At 37.9% G+C, this 18,658-nt stretch overlaps 2 protein-coding genes across 5 annotated transcripts in view; one reads left to right on the top strand and one right to left on the bottom strand.

The window, feature by feature from the left end:
- The first annotated feature begins 1,872 nt into the window (after window positions 1-1,872).
- Window positions 1,873-10,014, top strand: LOC113532331 (histidine ammonia-lyase-like). 3 transcript variants are annotated; one of them, XM_026923675.3, is made up of 20 exons: window positions 1,873-1,999; window positions 2,095-2,112; window positions 2,236-2,266; window positions 2,355-2,429; window positions 2,538-2,610; window positions 2,998-3,064; window positions 3,194-3,231; window positions 4,117-4,242; window positions 4,436-4,575; window positions 4,739-4,786; window positions 4,877-5,024; window positions 5,860-5,955; window positions 6,702-6,757; window positions 6,851-6,931; window positions 7,175-7,240; window positions 8,918-9,083; window positions 9,174-9,308; window positions 9,400-9,508; window positions 9,594-9,732; window positions 9,869-10,014. In XM_026923675.3, coding segments are annotated over exons 1-20 (1,683 nt in total). In that variant the 5' UTR covers window positions 1,873-1,997; the 3' UTR covers window positions 9,938-10,014. The 3 variants fall into 3 exon arrangements, with proteins under 3 accessions (XP_026779476.3, XP_026779477.3, XP_026779478.3); XM_026923676.3 differs by having other exon boundaries at window positions 9,663-9,732; window positions 9,869-10,002; XM_026923677.3 differs by having other exon boundaries at window positions 9,649-9,732; window positions 9,869-9,980.
- Window positions 10,015-11,202: 1,188 nt separating this feature from the next.
- The window catches only part of stab2 (stabilin 2), a 42,702-nt gene continuing 35,246 nt past the window's right edge, over window positions 11,203-18,658 (bottom strand). The window contains exons 54-68 of one of the 2 annotated variants that reach the window (XM_026923064.3): window positions 18,454-18,516; window positions 17,530-17,653; window positions 17,259-17,408; window positions 16,911-17,015; window positions 16,672-16,779; window positions 16,340-16,533; window positions 15,650-15,791; window positions 15,261-15,394; window positions 15,006-15,171; window positions 14,228-14,334; window positions 13,699-13,818; window positions 13,443-13,592; window positions 13,045-13,293; window positions 11,747-11,854; window positions 11,203-11,615 (exon numbers count right to left, since the gene is read on the bottom strand). In XM_026923064.3, the coding sequence (XP_026778865.3) occupies window positions 11,556-11,615; window positions 11,747-11,854; window positions 13,045-13,293; window positions 13,443-13,592; window positions 13,699-13,818; window positions 14,228-14,334; window positions 15,006-15,171; window positions 15,261-15,394; window positions 15,650-15,791; window positions 16,340-16,533; window positions 16,672-16,779; window positions 16,911-17,015; window positions 17,259-17,408; window positions 17,530-17,653; window positions 18,454-18,516 (1,980 nt within the window). In that variant the 3' untranslated portion in view covers window positions 11,203-11,555. Of the gene's footprint in view, window positions 11,616-11,746; window positions 11,855-13,044; window positions 13,294-13,442; window positions 13,593-13,698; window positions 13,819-14,227; window positions 14,335-15,005; window positions 15,172-15,260; window positions 15,395-15,649; window positions 15,792-16,339; window positions 16,534-16,671; window positions 16,780-16,906; window positions 17,016-17,258; window positions 17,409-17,529; window positions 17,654-18,453; window positions 18,517-18,658 lie in introns of those variants that run through there. The other variant, XM_053241830.1, reaches the window with a different exon arrangement.

Raw genomic sequence — 18,658 nt, 5'->3', positions numbered from 1 at the left:
ATTGTTAAAAGCTCTATACAAATAAAATTTGAAGCACAGCTCATTATGCAAAACTAAGTGTCTCCTGTGTAGGCCACATCATTATTTAAGGCTATTTAATTAACACTGGTAACAGCACAACACTTTCCTATAGAGAACGTAAATGTGCACCAAGTATATTTAATGTTGGCCTCAAATGGCATAAATTTCAATGGCACTGGACTTATTACTGCTCCTCGATTGAGCTCATATTTCTCAAGAAAAAAGTTCAAGGTCAGAATTGTGCATAACTGAAATCCTCCTTTTGTTTTCTGAGTTATAAACCCCTCCATGTGTGTGTGTAACTCTAGTGCAGCGTCTGAATATTCCTTATGTCCATAGTTTCATTTGAGGTCTGCATACCAATGTGCAATTTCAGTATTAGAATCCTCTCTATGCCTGCATAAGGTATCTTTAAGGTATCCATATGGGACCATCCACAGCAGCAGAAACACAAAGTCTACACTTAAAAAATCCTCAACTTGTCCTGTCAAACCAGGACATTTCATGATAGCAAACATTTACTTTATTATTAGGTGTGAAACTGCTGTTCACACTATTTATCATCGTATCCTTAACTCATCTAACCACATATTTGTTGTTCTAGAAGTTTCTCTGTCAGGACATGAGACTACTACATCTACAAGAACAAATTGTTTACATATTGTTTACTTTGTTCCGGTAAAACATTGTCCACGTTTGATGAAAGCAAAATGACCAGAAGGCAAGGTGCATTAAGTGGTTCCACCTTGGCTTTTTGCCTGTTATTTGTTTATTAGTCTGTGTGCCTTTGTTTCTGTTTTAGTCCTGTTTCTATCCCTGCCCTGTCATTGCTTTGTAACCTGATTGTGTTCACCTGTTCTGTGTTAGTTCCTTGATTAATCTGACTATGTATACCATGTTGCGTACCTGGTTGTGTCAATGTATTGTCATGTTTCACCATTTCGGTAACAGAATATATAAACAGGAGGTATTGTAAGATTTCAAATAGTCTATTTTTTCACATCAGCCTGCTGTGTGAACTTTTTTCTTGGATAGTGCAAAATTAATTAATTTTGTGTTAAAATAAGTTTTAAAAATTTTAAAATAACTATTCTCAATGTATGATTTAGGACTTAGGATGTTGGAATCGACCTAGGAAGTGGGAAGTTGGAGCTTGAAATTATGTAATTTTCAACTTCCGTGCATTCGAGCTACAAAGTGGGGAAAAAAACATGAATGCCTCCATGTTTGTCTTTTGTTAGCAACAGTGTTAGCTTGTTATAGATTTAACCAGCTAATATGTCTGTATGTTGATTGGGGTAAAGCAAATACTAGTATATACAGTATAACTCATTTAAAGATAAGAGGTGCTACTTTGTTTACTGCTGATGCTGTGTGCAGCCATGTTGATCTTGACTTGCTGTCACTTGCTGAACTTGGAGTTGAGGAGACCTACTCAGTCCCTGAGTAGAAATTCAGAGTTGGAGGTTGGAATTTACAACTACAACCTTTAGTCGAATGCATCATGCCTTATGGCTTTGCACCCTGATTTATGGTCTTATGTCCAGCTGGTGCAACTGTCACCTGGCTCTTTAGTGTCACCATTCCTTTTAGATCCAAGAGATCCAAAGCCCTTTAGCAATATCTATTATAAAAAAAATTATTCCTTTGTATTCCTTTGCATGAGGGTTAAGGAGTGCATATGCTCTACAGTTTTCAGGTCATTACATCACTCCACAAAGTCATTTTGAATCAGAATATTTGAAAAGAAATGACTAACTGATTAAGTCTTTATTGTAAATCATAAATATAAATGTACATTTCCCCCAGCTGTTTTTAAACACTCCTCCAGGTTGAACTGAGGACTCGTGTTTAGCTGAGCTATTTTTTTTAATCATTCCTTAAGGTAGGTGGGCAGTGAATGGGTTTGGAAGCTTTGCATTAGTCTCTCTAATGCAAGTTATTATCAGTTTACTGCGTAACATCTTAACTGAGATATGTAAGTATAAGAAGCTTTTATGTATACTGTAATGTTGATCACTTTTGTATGCCTGTCTATGCCTCTATATCCCTTTCCTTGTCTATATATTTCAGGGACACTTCCAGAGATATGTATCCTTTGTCCGCTCATATTTATCCATCTGCTTGTGCACTGGAGTTCAAATAGTTTCTTAATGTAGTACTATTGTTCTAATTCTAGTTCAATGCACAATTTTATTCTTAACTAACACTTAGTGGAAAGATCCAGTCAAAGAAGCAAGATGAGGTAGGAGTTCCATATAATTTTACACAGACACTACTGTCAGATTGAATTTTTAACATCAGTCTGCTGTTCATATGAGCTTTTCTTGTAGTATATCTCTTTAGATGGGAATAGCCTCACAACTGCTGATTTGGTCAGTTTGGGAAAAGGCCTTTATAAGATTAAGGTACAAAATTTACCTCACCAGACACCCGTGTTAATTAATTTATACTCCAGTTCTTGGGATTAAAAAAAAGTCCTTGTGTGAACCTGTGGATCTATCTCTGTCTCTTAGCTGAGTGCTGAGGCAGAGGAGCGCGTGATCAGAGCTAAAGATGTTATCGAGAAGATCATATCTGAAAAACAAGGTACTGTATTTAATTCATTAAGTGTTTCATAGTATTTTATTTCTGGAAATTGATCAAGAAGCAGAAATGTAAAAGCTATTCAGAGAATGTTAACTATTTACCACATTTTTTGCCTTTTCTAAATTAAGTCATTTTTTGATTCTGTAATGTAATTATTCTGTTGCGATTAAGCAATTAAGCGATTAAGTTATTCTCATGCTTAAAAATACATTGTCAAACCTGTGTGTTGAGGTCGTTAATATGCAAATGTATTTGTGCATTGGTGATTGCTATTGCAGCAACTTTATTTTGTGAACTGCTTGATTAATTTACTACTACGGCGTACACAGTGTACTTGGAATCAGACGTGTAGCTTTCTCTTCCTTTAATGTGTCTTTATTTGTACAGTTGTTTATGGAGTTAACACGGGATTTGGTAAATTTGCACGGACCGTCGTGGGGAAAGATCAACTCAAGTAAGTTGGATATTAACTCTGTATGAGGTATATGACATCTGTCTGTTTAACATCTAACAGCTGTATGTGTATGTGTATGTGTGTATGTGTGTGTGTGTGTGTGTGTGTGTGCCTGCACATGATTTTCAGAGAGCTGCAGGAAAATCTTGTCCGCTCCACAAGTGCTGGTAAATGCTTTACAGTTGAGCTGCTATTGTTTTGTTATTGCACACATTAATTCATTTGATTCCTTATTGGTAGCTTAATTGTTGGAAGATCAGTGACAGAATCAATGATGGTATAATGTGGGCACAATAGCAGGTTGGTGTAAATGGTGTAACAGGTTTAAGCTTCACTCTCATTTAAAGATAAAAAGCTGCAGAGATACATGTGGGCTGGGGCTGATTTCTTTCTAGCCCAGACTATATATTCATGCAGTCTTTCAGTGACAGTTATGTCAGGTCATTACCCAGAGTGAAACATATCTCCTTTTGGGCTGATATTTTTTAGCCTGCTTCATGGAGACATCCATAACATGTCAGGTGAAGGCGGATATGAAATACACTTGCTGGAGTAATGAATGTGAATGGAGTGGATTACTTACTCCTTCACCCTTTTTGTGTTTGAGAAGAAACACCTAGCTAAAGATAGAGTAAGGACACATTGTCTGATCAAAGTACAAATTACACATTAACATTAGTTTGAATGAAAACGTTACAAATTTTCTGTTTGCCATGTTTGATTTTCAGAAGAAACACGACATCAACCCAGTAGAGCATTACACACTTGACACACTTAAAAAACATTGCAATTTCATGAATGATACTGTCTGTCTTTAAGTGTGTGTGTGTGTGTAATTGTTTCCATCAGTGAGACATTGTGATATAATGCATTGCTCACTGTCAGTAGTGTATTTGTCGAGCTAGTGATGAATGTTAGATCTCTAAAACTAATATCCTCAGAAGCCTTTGTAGGATTTGCATATGGATTTATGCATGAGTGTGTTTGTGTGTGTTTGCGCATGCGCACATGTGTGTGTGTGTGTGTGTGTGTGTACATGTGTGTATTTGCAGGAGTTGGACCCCCACTGAGTCCGGAGAGGACCCGGATGCTTCTTGCTCTCAGGATTAATGTCTTAGCCAAAGGTTATAGTGGCATTTCCTTGGAGACTCTTCAGAAAATGGTGGCAGCCTTTAACGGTAGATATTATTTAAAATGTCCTCTTTTTCATTTAATTTAATTTTATTTCATTTCATTTTCACTGTCATCAGTGAATCAGACAGCAGTGGAAGATTTTCACTAAAAATGATTACATTATTACATTTTGGCTCTCCTAAATAACTAAATAACTTGTTTGTGTGTGTGTGTGTGTGTGTGTGTGTGTGTGTGTAGCCTCCTGTCTCTCCTGGGTTCCTGAGCAAGGGACAGTAGGGGCGAGTGGAGACCTGGCCCCTCTAGCTCACCTGGCTCTGGGGCTGATGGGAGAGGGACGCATGTGGTCACCACAGACTGGCTGGACTGATGCCACAACTGTGAGACTCTGTTTCCCACAATGCATTTCCTCATGCAGAGAAATCTCATAAAATATAACCAGTCCAAGCAGCAACCCAAGCAAATGGATCAGAAGGCTCAGTAATATTTTTCATATTTATTTTCTAAACTTGAATTCATGCTGTTTTCTCTTCTTCTCAAAAGGTACTAGAAGGACACGGTCTGACTCCAATATCACTGAAAGCCAAAGAGGTATTTATCTCCTTCTTTACTGGGAAATGCTGCTTTTCCTCATCTTGTTTGGTTGAGTAGTGAAAGTGACAGCATGTAACTACATTTCAGGGGCTTTCTCTGATTAACGGGACTCAGATGATATCATCACTGGGTGCTGAGGCAGTAGAGAGAGCAGAAGCGATCACCCGGCAGGCTGATGTCATCGCTGCTCTCACTTTAGAGACACTGAAGGGAACCAACAAAGCTTTCGACTTTGGTGAGAGTTAATATATTATTATTCACTCCTGTGATAATAGTCATAACTTCAGTACATTTTTTTTCAAGTATCTGAACTTTATTTTTTCTTTCTCTTAATACATTTGACTTCTCTATTCTCTAAAAATCTCTATTTTCTACTCATAACATTTTGAAACAGGTTAGTTACTCTAACATACCTATTTTGTAATGGTTCACATACATGTTTCTAATTGAGTCATTTGCAAATTTTTGCATTTTATGTATATATGTATGCATGTACACATGCGTGCAACTACAGTGTTGTACACCAAAATGGAATAAAACACTCAGGACGTTTAAGAAATCTCCCTCAAATCTGAATATGCCTCCCATAGTACTTCTACCCTCTCAATCCCAATATTTAATAAAAAACATCTAGAGTTACAGTAAGAGGCTGTTTCTGAAAAGGCAATTGGCAAACCTGTGCTAATGTGCATGATGGACTTCTCAGTTTTTAGATAAGAAGCATGTTGGAGGACCAGTGTTGTGAGTGCATGTATTTAGCCCTTTGTGAAGACCAAATAACACCATAATAAAAATAATAATAAAAAAGTAACAATAATACATGAGAGTTTAGACGTCAGGAGGCTGGTCATGAAAAAATAAATCACTCTTTTACACAAAATTTTTTTATTTAAATAATTAAAAGGACAAAAGGATTTCCTTTCAATAAATAAGGTTAATATTAGAGTAGCATTTTACAGCCACTGTAATGCAAGAGTAAAGAGGTACAGAAATACAGTAATTGTCTATTTTTAAATGAAATGTCTTATTTCAATGACAAAATCTCAGCTGTGTATTTTGTCCTGTGTCAGATGTCCATGCGGTGCGGCCTCACCCGGGTCAGATTTTAGTCGCCCAGAGATTTCGCTCGCTGCTTCATTCTGACTTCTTTCCCTCAGAAATCACAGGTACAACCACTGAAACACAATCCTGTTATAGTTTTATATGCTGGAACACACAGTATTTTCTAGCACTGATCCTGAACACTACAAATATAATTTCTTTTTTTTTCTGATAATATTAGCTTGTGTAAATCTGTTGATTAGCTGATGAGTTAAATCAAACTTTAAGCCCACTATCACTAAGTGCTGAGTTTAAAATTTTGCCTGCTGTTAAAACACCATATCAAGCTCTTGAGCTAATCATCAAACCCCCAATAAGCTGGATCAAGTGTGTTTGGGAGCATGGGAAAACCTGAAACTCTGCCTGCGGTAGACCTCCTGGAACAGGAGTGAAGAAAGCCCTGAGTCATATCTCCTGTGTAAATGAATGGCTGCTGATTAAGCATATTTATACACATAATAACTGAAGGGCAACCAAACCTACAGTACTGGCATGTGATCAGAAGGAGCTTTCTTCATACAACAAGACACTTCTTATCAGAGGTATTAAGATCAGAAATTTTTAAAGAGGTAGAAATATTGGTATTTATGAAAATATTTCTTGTATGGATAGGCTGTGTCATGCCTTTAAAGCCTGGAATCATCTAACAACAAATGAAAAATGAAAAGAAAAGAAATGCCACTTGGATTTCATTATTTAATGTTCAGTATTTGGTCCCATAGTATATTTCCTTAAAAAAGGTTGCTTTGGCCTCAGCTACAGATTCTCACTTTTATGCCTTACCAAAATATCTTGTTTTCTATATCTTAAGATGAGAAGTCCTATGAAGGTGTTCAGGATGCCTATACCCTGCGATGCTGCCCTCAGGTATGCCTGCAGATATTTACAATGAAGCCATATCTGGATCACATCATATATTTTCATATAAACTGACATGTTTCTTTTCCCATCATTCCATAGGTACATGGAGTAGCCAATGACACGATTGCTTTTGTGAAGAGTATTCTCAACACTGAGCTAAACAGTGCCACAGATAATCCTGTATCCTCTTTGACCATCTTATATCTTCAAGAAATCAAGTACTCAAAGCTAAGCAAAGTTACACATTGTGCTTGTTTTACTGTTCTTCTTTTTAGTAAGTCATGTTTATTTGATGGAAAGCAAGATGTAGAGATGCACACATGGTGGAGGGCTTTGGATCAGCCTGCAAGCACTTTCTAGAAATTAAGTGCTGTATTTTAAATCCTCAAATGCCACATTTTTACTTAACCCCTTGTCCATCAGCTGGTTTTCGCAGAGAGAGGAATCACTATATCAGCAGGAAACTTCCACGGAGAATATCCTGCTAAGGTACATTCAGTAATTTTCAGTATTTTTAATGGATTACTTCACATGTTTGAGTTTGGTTTTAGGCTATCTAGGAGTTTCAGCACTTTAACTATGATTAGTGCTCATAGGGCAACTACATAAACATGCATAAACATTAAGACAGCTTTATTTAATTAATCTGTCTGTCATTTAGTCAATTTTGATGTCAAGTTGACAGGAGTCAAGTGACAGGTTGTAAGGTTGTATTATGGCTGATGGTCTTCGGGCTGATTTATACTTCAACATCATAAAAACGACTTTGCAGAGTTACATAATGGTAATGTAGTGACATAGTTCAACAACACTGCACGGTGACATTCTATGATTTTTTTTATGTATACTTGACAATGGAATGACACTTTCATTACAAAATTCTGTAAGTTTGACACTTAAGTAAAGTGATTTTTGTGATGCTTATTAGATGTTTATGACACAGTAATGACAGCTTATTTACAATATTAATACCCAGTACCAGACTGATAAAATCTAAAACTTTTTGGCTATCTAACACGAGACTAGGCTAGTTTGGTGTTGCTAGCCAAGGGGAGGCACAACTAAGCTATCATTGTATTGTTTTATCTGGCTACAGTGCCATGCAAAGTACATTATCTGTCCTTATGCTCTGCTCATATCATGTTCATGTAATTCATATAGACATTTACACACCTTGTTTTCCTGGCTCAGCATAAGAGGATGTTACTGTTTCAGTTTCAACCCCTCTACTGGTAAAAAATTGCCGTATATATATATTTTTTTCCCCTCACACTAACTGACTGTGTGAGCTAGTGTTTGGCAGAATTGAGACCTGTCAGCCAATAAGACATGAGTATTTCCATGTATTTTCCTGTAAACCCTGTCTGATTGGTCTTGCCTACATTTACTGAAAATAAAATACAACACTCCGTTCACTGAAGATACAAAATTACAACAGTCATCTTCTTTTACTGACGAAAAAATTCTGGCTTTACATTACATTTACAGCATTTGGCAGACGCCCTTATCTAGAGCGACATTTATCTCATTCATACAACCGAGCAGTTGAGGGTTAAAGGCCTTGCTCAAGGGCCTAGCAGTGGCAGCTTGGCAGTGCTAGGGTTTGAACTCATGACCTTCCGAGCAGTAGGCCTACATCTTAACCACTGAGCTACCACTGCCTTTAAGTAAAGTTTTACCAGATAAAATGGATATCCAATGGCTTCCAAAGGACTGAGGAAATTTAGAGAGGAAAAATCTAAATCTGAAATATACAGTGGAAAAAAATACAATGGGCTCTGCTGGTTTCGTTACATGCTCTTTCTCCTATTGAAGATAAGTTCCCTGTAATTTGTAGTATCTGTATTATAGTATTTTTAATTGTAATAGATGTAGCACTACAGGCGCCTGGCTAGCTCAGTTGGTAGAGCATGGGACTTTTGAGCCCCACGCTGGGCACCAACCCCAGCCACTCTCTGTGCTGGTCCCAAGCCAGGATAAATGGGGAGGTATTGGGGAGTGTTGGGTCAGGAAGGGCATCCAGCGTAAAGACTGTGACAAATCAATATGCTTACAATGGAATGTGATCCGCTGTGGCGACCCCTAAAGGGAGCAGACAGAACGGCAACAACAAGATTTAGCACTACAGTGGACCAAACCCTAAACTTTACCCACTTCATCTCTTAGGCTCTGGACTTCCTGGCTATAGGAGTGCATGAGCTGGCGAGTATTAGTGAGCGGCGCATCGAGAGGCTGTGTAATCCCTCACTCAGTAATCTCCCTGCCTTCCTGGTGAAAGAAGGAGGATTAAACACGGGCTTCATGGTGGTCCACTGCACTGCTGCTGCCCTGGGTGATACCACACTCCGTACAAACAGTATATTTGTGCTCACATAAAAATGATTTACAGGACAAATACACTGTATTTTTTAAAACATTGTAGTGTCGGAGAATAAGGTTCTGTGCCACCCGGCCTCTGTGGACTCTCTGTCCACCAGTGCAGCTACAGAGGACCATGTGTCTATGGGGGGCTGGGCAGCCAGAAAGGCCCTGAAGGTGGTCGAGCATGTGGAGCAGGGTACAGCCCCAACACTGCCAACCAAAAATAATTGGAAAAGGGCATTTAAGGATAAGCTTCTCTTTCATTTACTTTCTAATTCTGTCTGCAGTCCTTGCCATTGAGTTACTCGCCGCCTGCCAGGCTCTGGAGTTCCACCGGCCCTTAAAGACCACAGCTCCTCTGGAGAAGGTCTACGAGCTGCTGCGCTCTGTAGTCAGGTGATCACAAAGGCTAAGACACACACTCCAGACTAAAGCAATGAACAATTATAGACTTGTATATAATATGTGCTATACCTTTTAGTCCAGGATTGGGGGTAGAAAACATTGTCATTTTTGGCTTGTGCTGTCACTCTAAGCAATTTCCCATCAGGCCCTGGGACAAAGACCGTGTTATGAGCTCTGATATTGAAGCAGCTCACCAGCTCCTCCTAGAGGAAAAGGTGCGTCATCTCCATTTTATACAGTGATGGTATAATTCAAGCCTTAGAAATATAATTTAGCTGTCAGTTTTTGCAGCATTTGTGGATCTTGATGATGATGTTGATGATGATGATGATGATGATGGTGTGTGTTTAGGTGTGGGAGACAGTGGGACCATATATGGACCAGTACAACCATCATCTCTCTTCTGAATTGCTTTTGTAATAAAACAATCAGAATAAAATTTACCTCAGAAGCATACAACAAATTTGTTGAGCCTTTTTATTTTTTTTAATTTTTTTTTTTCAGTTGCACAGTGGTCAAATATAGCTTTTCTTCTTATAAGTTTTTAGACCCACAGGGATATTGTGAAGCCCAGAATTATTATTATGAATATGAGCCAAATGAGGAAAAAGTAATTATATAATAAATAACACAGGTAATGAGTAGTACTTTGAGCATGTATATACTTTATTTGATTTATTTATTTTATATTTTATATATTTTGGGGAGTGTTATTTAAAAAAATCAGTAAGTAATTTAAGTAGTAGTGGTAAGAACGAAAGATAAGTAGTTTCTCTTACAAGTGGAAAATAAATGTAATGTTTATTTTACATAACCATATTTGCTCATTTTTACAAAGGGTGCCATTAAATGTGGAACTGACTGTATTTATTATTTACTATGTAATAAAATAACTGCATCTCCTTTAGCATTTCCATGCATGTCAGACAAAACCTACCAAAATTTATATTTGTTGGAGAAGAAATTTGATCATTTGATCAATAGCAAATCAAAAATAATACATTGGAATATTTTATTACAGCGGAGAGAAAAGGAGTGAGATAGTCTTTTCCTTGCCTAAAGAACTTGGCTGTGGAAAGAACAGGAAGGGAATAGAGAGAGAGAGAGAGAGAGAGATTCCTGAGACACTATTTATATCGAGCAAGGTTTGTCACCAACCAAAGGACCAGGACCAATTTTTCTGGACTTTCTAGGGAAGGAGAAGCTCTGGTAAGCATGATACAGCATGGAGAAGGGGGTTTGTGGGGATCTTGCATGACAAAGAGTGGGGGAAAATGATATTCAATCCTAGCCCAATCCTATCATTTAATAATATTATGACTAGTATTTGGTGATAGTCCATTATATTATTAAATAATCTACAATTTCCTAAGTTTTAATTCACCCACTGCACCAGAAGCCTTGGTAATATCCAACCCAATGCTGTGAGAATTTAAAATTAGTATTCTGTCAAATCGCACTGGGGAAATGTGAGTGATTTTTATTTTTCAAGGAACAAATATTTTAATTATCTTTATACTAAACTGGTACACCATTTTTAGTCAACATATCTATTTAAAATGGCTTCTATCCATTTTGTTTCCCAGAGAACTCAAATTACATATATTATGAATATTATGCAAGAGACACTTTCTGGGTTCTGACATTGTGCATCTAAAAAAAAAACAGCAATTCTGCGATGATATATGATTTTTTTTTTTTTTTTTATTCACATAAAACTCTGCGTTACAGTTAGGAGTGTTTTGTGTAAAAAAAGATCACTGTTTGTGAATCATAACTGACACATATGTTTTCATTATTTGTTCCTAGGTAGTAACACAGAAAAAACTAGACTAAAAGACCATCGCAACCGTATTCACACACACACACACACACACACACACACATACCGGATCATCAGACAATTTTCAGTTCATTAAATCACTATTATTCACCATGCTGCTGCCATTCCACAGTCTCCAAATGTACAGCAGATTCTGAGTGTCCAACGCTCACTGGCAGAACAGATCCTGAGCTTTAAAGAGCATCTGCAGTCTTTTCAGCTATCCTGGAGCAGGTCATACGAGCCTCCATCAACTACCTGGTGCTTGTCATCCTTCTACAAGTGTTAGTACAATCAAGTATTAGTACTGCCTATAAGACCCTACAATAAGCTGCTGTTGTGTTATATGTAAACATAGTTATAGAGCCATAAATAGGTCATATAGTGTCATATTTTCTTTTACTTACATCTTCCACAGGGAGGTCTGGGGCACTAGGGGCAGCTGTAGTCTCATACATGGGGTTACTGATATATGGTGTAGACTCAGGTGAGCTTGAATCTTCCTTCTCATCCTCCTGAAAGGAAATGCATATAGAAGTGAACATAGAGGCCAAAACCAGGAAAACACCCATGAATTGAATTCTGTTGAAATTCTATTTCACTATGAAAAAATGAAATGTAGTGGTTTAGACAACAATCTAAAATATAGGAGAAGATCAACAGAAAAACAGCTTAAAATCAAAATTTTGCCATGATCCCATAGCCTCAAGACCTCAAGGGGGCATTTGCGTTTGGCGTCACCTATGAAGGCAAAAGGTAAAAGGGCATACAAGTAAAAGAATATTTAGATGTAAAAATGAATGTAAATTAGTCTCAAATCAGTATAATTTAGTCTCTTTCAGAATTAATATTTTCACACTGTTTAAACATTTCTGATACTTGAAAATGAAAGATCATCTATGAAACCAAACACACTAAATGTCTTATTTGTATAAATTAAGTAAACATTAAAACACAACAGGGTATGCTGTTATAGAGGAGTTACTGTTACTACCACGAAGTGGATTATTTTCCTATAAAAGAATGTCACAAAGTGTATAACACAGCATTATTCCAACGCTTGTATTTTTTTTTATTAATTAAACAAGGACACTTGTACTTGTCCATGACATAAGTTAGATCCTGTTATCACTTATGTTATAGTAGCTATAAACAGTTGTACCTTCACCAGCCTCTTTTTTTCTCTCCTGAAGTTAATATGGAGACTCCTTCCATAAATGTAAAGTAATTGTCTCCTTACAGAAGTCTTTTCCATATCAATTACTAAACCTTTTTCTTTTAACCCATTTATTATTAGTTTGAGATTATACATACAAACCCCCTGTTGTTCTATATTAGAAAGAGCAAATGAATATAAACCTATTAGAATCAGAACCACTGTCAGAGCCATGCTGGTATAGAAACTTAATCAGTACCTTCTGACTAATCAGACTCGAGAACTGAACGGCGCTGGTATGTTTCTTTGTCTTCTTCATTTTGTCCCAAAGGATACAAACTTTTGCTTTTGACTGTACATACATACATTCTTCAAATCTAATTAATTTCTGTTCCTTCATTCTGGTCTTTGTTCACTGGTTACTTATAGTTTTACTATTATTATTATTATTATTATTATTATTATTATTATTATTATTATTATTATTGTTTTGTATACCCGTAGAAATATAAAAAATGGACCATTTGCAAATAACACACACACACATACCCTAAAGTAGTGGAACTGGAATGGCTTGGTTTGGCGGTTGTAGAAGTGATAGGCCACGAATGCTGCAGAGACAATAAGAATTACTAGCAATATGACACCGATCCCCATTCCTGCTGTATGTGCCTGAGGAAGGGACGAGGGTGGAGGAGGCGGGGCTTTCAGTGGTCCCTGCAGCACATGGATGATCCCATTGGATGCAAGAATGTCCGATTCGATGATGTAACGGTCATTGACATATCCGGAAGAAGCCTGCAGAGAGGAAGGTTTTTTGTGATAATTATCAGTTCATATCCACTGAGCGGTTTTGAAGGGAATTATGACTCACACGTGTTAATTTTAAGTGTATTCTTTAATGCATTTAGTAAGCATAATACTGTTTAGGTCAGGTCCACTTTTACCTCTGTTTGGGGGTTTTGGAGACTAGGAACCCGTTTCACATTCAGGGTGTGTCCTAGATGTGATTTAACATGACTGATGTTAATGAGAGCCTGCAGCACTAGAGCTCTCCCATCCAGCAGGTGGTGCTCTAAATCTCTGTAGGATAGTGTCTTATTCAGCAGAGAAAGGGAGAGAGAGAGAGAGAGAGGGTTATGATGTTATTTTTGTATTATAAAGAAATGATATGTCTGTGTGGTACAGAGAGAGACTAATTACCTGGTTCTCATAGAGGCCATTGTTATCAGGCACAAATAGGGTGGACTGTGTGGTTATATTGCTGAGGCGCTTCATAAACTCTTGCCCTTTTACTCCAGCTCTGGAATAATTCAAGATTTGCTGGAGAAAAAACAAATATGTGAAATACAAACCACAGATTTCATCAGAGATTTCTACTGTTGGTAACATTCTGATCCCACCTGCTGGCAAAAGGTTGAATTTAGTGTTCTTGGTGCAAACAAATATACAGTATTTTTTCTCATTCTGATTTGTCAGAGTATGAACTAAATGGAGAAAATAGAGTAAATGTTCTTTTAAGGACAACTTGCAATGTTTCTGCATGGTATTTAGGTTCCATGACTCTTATTTCAACAGAAACTGCCCAGGATAGTTTTTTGCATAACCTGGTGCAGGTACCTAATAAACAAATGCTGAACTTTGTGTTTAGTATTCCAAGCAGCAGTAGACCCATGAGCCTTTATTGGGAGTTGAGTATGTGCGCAGATTTTTGGAGAGCTATTGTACTCACTGAAAGAAAGTTGGAAAAGTTGGGCTTGGTTGTGAGAACCTGCAGGATGTTGCCAATGCAAGAGTATCCATCACCAATGTAGCCAATCTTACACTCACACTTTACATCTAAAATACACAAACACATATGCAGTTAGCTGCAAAAGGGGACATATATTATCTAGAAGCCTCATCTCCAAGGTCTAACTTCAGAAACCCTATGAACAAGACTAATCCCAGAAAACCTAATGACCAAAGCCTAACCCCAAAAGCCTCATCCCCATGGCCTAATTCCAGAAGGTTTATTCCTGAGAACCCAATGAATAAGACCTAAGCCTGGAAGCCTAAAGCTCAAGGTTTACTCCTGGAAGTCTAAACCCAGAAGCCTAATGCCCAAGGTGTAATCCCAGATGTCCCATAGTTTGATACCAGAGCCTCAAGGCCTAATCCCAGAAGCCCCATTCTCAAGACCTAATATGAGATGACCCCATGCCCAAGGCCTAATCCCAGATGCTTCCATGCCCAAAATCTAATTCCAGAAGCCCCATTCCCACACCATAATCCTAAAGCCCCATGCCCCAAGCCATAATCCTGGAAACCCAATGAACATGGCCTAATCCTGGTCTTTAGTGGAGAGTCATGTAGCTAGTGTAGGTTTGTGCCAAGTCCCCTCCTCTGGTATGGATTATTGAAATTAATGCAATCCAAAAGTATAGTACATACTGTCTTAAAGATGTTATGTATTGAAGTTAGGGTATAATGTAATTTATTTTATGTCAATTAAAGCCACATGAACATACCTTTTATCCGGTAACAGAATGTGTCCCAGGTCTTACTTAGATCTGTCTGAGTGCCATAGTCCACTATGCCCACATGGCCAAATCCACATTTAGGGTTGGAGTAGCTCATGGGATAAGCTACCCGGTTCTGTGCAAGCCACCCGGCTGAACACATGGTATATCCAGCCTGCAGAACATACAAACAGGATCACACACCTCAATGCATAGTAAATATTATGCCATAACATAAATGTGTTTGCATGCATTTATACATACCTGCTGTGCATATGAGAGCTGTGTATAGGTAGCAATGGTGCCTCCTGCCTGCTTACAGGCCTCTTGAGCCTCTGTGTAGTTCAGCTTGTATACCCCCAGCGGAGAACGGTAGTGGAAGACACCAACAGTCTTATCTGAATTAAACAGCCCAAGACTAGCCTTTAGAAATATTCATCTATATTATTTATATCATCTAAATATTCATCATGAGTATAAAAACATTTGACAGTGTGGTGGAGTATAGCTGATTTTGATAAAAACTAAATTCTTTGATAATTCTGTGTTGACATATTCAGCTTTACGTGGATGTTTTTAGTGACATTGCCATTTTTGGTCATTATGCTGATAGGCTGTATAAAGTTCTATAGATAAATAGTGAAAACACCCACCCTCATAGTGCAGGTCAGTGCACTGTGCGTCTGTATGACATTGGCCATTATCCACCATACAACGGTTCACTGGAAGCACCTTCAGTTCACATGCCAGCCCATCTCCAACATAGTTAGTTTTACACTCACACTTTCTTTTCCCCTGTAGTTTAAAAAAAATTTAAAAATCTATAGATAAAGCTGAATTTCTTACATCCAGGAGAGATAGTATTGGTCACACGGTAAAGCTGTTTGCTCCTGTAGTGCACATGTTACCTCTTCAGTAGTAGCTACTTGACCTTAGATACTAGCCATGGTTGCTCGAAAGCATTATATAAAGCATTATATCATGTAATTAAAAAACAAGCAATGGCAAACTAGTTAAACTTAGGCTATTATATTGTGCAAACCATTAGCCAAAGTTGCTAGCAAACTACCTAACTTTAGGCTAACTATTATACTCTGTAAACCAGTGGACAAAGTTACGAGCAAGCTAGCTAGCCTTAAGCTGACTATTATGTTGTGTAAATCAGTAGCTAGCATGTGTTAGCCCTGATTGGTGATTTCTATCCTCTACTACATAAATCATACAGTTCTTATACATATACATATAAAATACATATAAAATAATTCTATGAAGTATACACAGTGTAACTCATGTGTATGTAAACAGCACATTACAAGCCTAAAATAAGAGAAAAGTCTTCTCACAGGTCCAGTCATGGTGCAGATGGCATGCTCATTGCAGCCTCCATTGTCATCTTCGACACACGGGTCCACCGGCAAACAGACATATCCATCTCCTGAAAAGCCTTTCAGACATGTGCAGTTTACTTTCTCTCCTTTCTGGGTGCATTTGGCATTTTTTGAGCAGCCGCCATTCCAGAACTGGCACATATCCATTACTGGAGGTGAGAGGACACGGGCAGAAATGTGGGATTAACAGTAATGTTGAGATAAAGATCAAACTTTGTTCTTTGTTTCTAAATTTGTGTTTTTTTAGAAGAGCTAGGAGGAGAATGAGACCAAAGCAAAGTGTTTACCTGTACAAGTGATTCCATCTCCCTCGTAGAACGGCTTACACACACAGGTGTTGTTCTTGGTACACACTGCCTTCTTGTGGCATGCAGGTAAACACAAAGGACCATCAGCTACAGCATTAGAAATAAAGCAAGCACTTGAGTATCAATATGGAAGTGTTTACATCCCATCCTCTATTTATATATAAAGAAAAGGTCAAAGAGTTTTCTCAGGCTGCCAAACATGTACAGTAGTTACATGCCTAATTTATGTTCACATTGTGGACCAGTCCAGCCCTCGTCACAGAAACAGGAGCCTGTTCCTTCTCGCCCCTCATTACATGTTCCATGCTCTGTGCAGTTACAGGCTATGGGGAGAGAAACAAATCTCTAAATCTCTAAATGCGAGTGCAAAAGTTTGCACCCCCATGGTTTCTGAGGGAATAATGCAAAATATATCTTATCAAAAGAATCAGAATTATTTGACTATTTTTACTTCTGAAAATGAAGATACATCTGTGAAACCAAACACATTTGAAGATAAATCTGTGAAATATATTTAAACAATCAAGACAAACAATGTCTTGATTTGATTAATAATAGAAAAACACCTTTGCAGTCAGGTCCAAAGTGGCCTTCAGTGCACAGTTCACAGGCCACGCCCTGAAACCCTGTATCACATGTGCAGGTGCCGTTTCCTAAATGATCATCATCACACCGCCCATGGTTACTGCACGGAGATCCAGGCCCTCCAGGACAGGCTGGAGAAAAGGTTTTAATATCTTAATATCACTAAAGTTATTACTGTTGCAATTGTTATAATGTGAAATGGCTTATAATAGCCTTTTTAATTTTTGCATATGCCTGTGATGTAAAGCTTACCGAGACAGTCCCTGCCATAGTAGCCTGGGCAGCACTTGGGTTTCCATACAACCATGGAGCACACAGACTGGCATCCAGAGTTCACAGACAAGAAGCGTCTTGGAAAGTCACACTTCTGTGTAGTCTGTATTGAAGTCAGATTTTCATAAATGGTCAGTAAACTGATGCTAACATAAGGCACTAGCATATTAGTACAAAAGTTTAAACACTCCTAAGTGTACATTTGCATTTAAATTCAGTTTTATAGACAGAAATATAGAATGTAGATTTCGTCCCCTGATGAGCAAGCCAGAGATGACAGTGGCAAGGAAAAACTCCCTGAGACAACATGAGGAAGAAAACTTGACTTAAAAGGAACCCATCATCTTCTGGGTGACACTGGATAGTTAGATTATAAATCATTACAATATGCAGGTGTAGAAGAGTAAAGACAAACAGTATCTGTGTTCACAGGATGTTCAGTATGAGAAGCGTGTGAGAGTATACGAGTCCTGATGATGAGCTAAGGACAGTCTTTATGATTACAGCAGCAGTTCTCATATGGACACAGGTACACAGGTAACGTCTGTATTTTTGCTGCACCCTATATCAACGTCAAGATGCTAAACATGTATATGCACCTTCCACCCTGTGTAATTCGTACAGTACACCTGTAGGGTAGTATCTGCACTTGTTATTTTTATTCCCTCATTTAGATATTCATATATCTCTAAAAATCCTGTACACTCCAATATGGTTTGGTTGGTAGAAGCATTTATGAAGTGTTACTAATCTAAATACTCATATGCAGCAAGGGAAATAGAGTTATCATCGAAAACAGAACAAACCTTCATATTTGTAGACTGCACATTTAAGAGAGCGTGTAACTATAATGGAATAATGGTGTCCACACAAGTTAACTAAACCAATAGAATGAAATTGTACCTTTGGTTTGGATACTGCAGGGCAATCAGATACAATTGTGAGAGAGCAATATCTGCAGGGCATCTGACAACAACAAAAAAATAGAGAAAGAATTCAATTGCTGAACAACTGAAAACAATTGTTATTCATAGCTTAGCAAGGCATGACAAGTAATTGTACTCTGTAATGCAGATGTATTCAAACCTTTCCCCATGAGGGCCACTTT

This window comes from Pangasianodon hypophthalmus, chromosome 18 (genome assembly GCF_027358585.1).
Source record: "Pangasianodon hypophthalmus isolate fPanHyp1 chromosome 18, fPanHyp1.pri, whole genome shotgun sequence".
In the NCBI taxonomy this organism is placed as follows: domain Eukaryota; kingdom Metazoa; phylum Chordata; class Actinopteri; order Siluriformes; family Pangasiidae; genus Pangasianodon; species Pangasianodon hypophthalmus.
This window is presented reverse-complemented; position numbering and strand designations above follow the sequence as displayed.

Bases quoted from the DNA above. Each gene is read 5' to 3' on its own strand.
- LOC113532331 (XM_026923675.3), top strand. The intron at 2,430-2,537 runs GTACAAAATTTA...TCTGTCTCTTAG, and splicing joins AAGGCCTTTATAAGATTAAG to CTGAGTGCTGAGGCAGAGGA. The intron at 4,243-4,435 runs GTAGATATTATT...GTGTGTGTGTAG, and splicing joins AATGGTGGCAGCCTTTAACG to CCTCCTGTCTCTCCTGGGTT.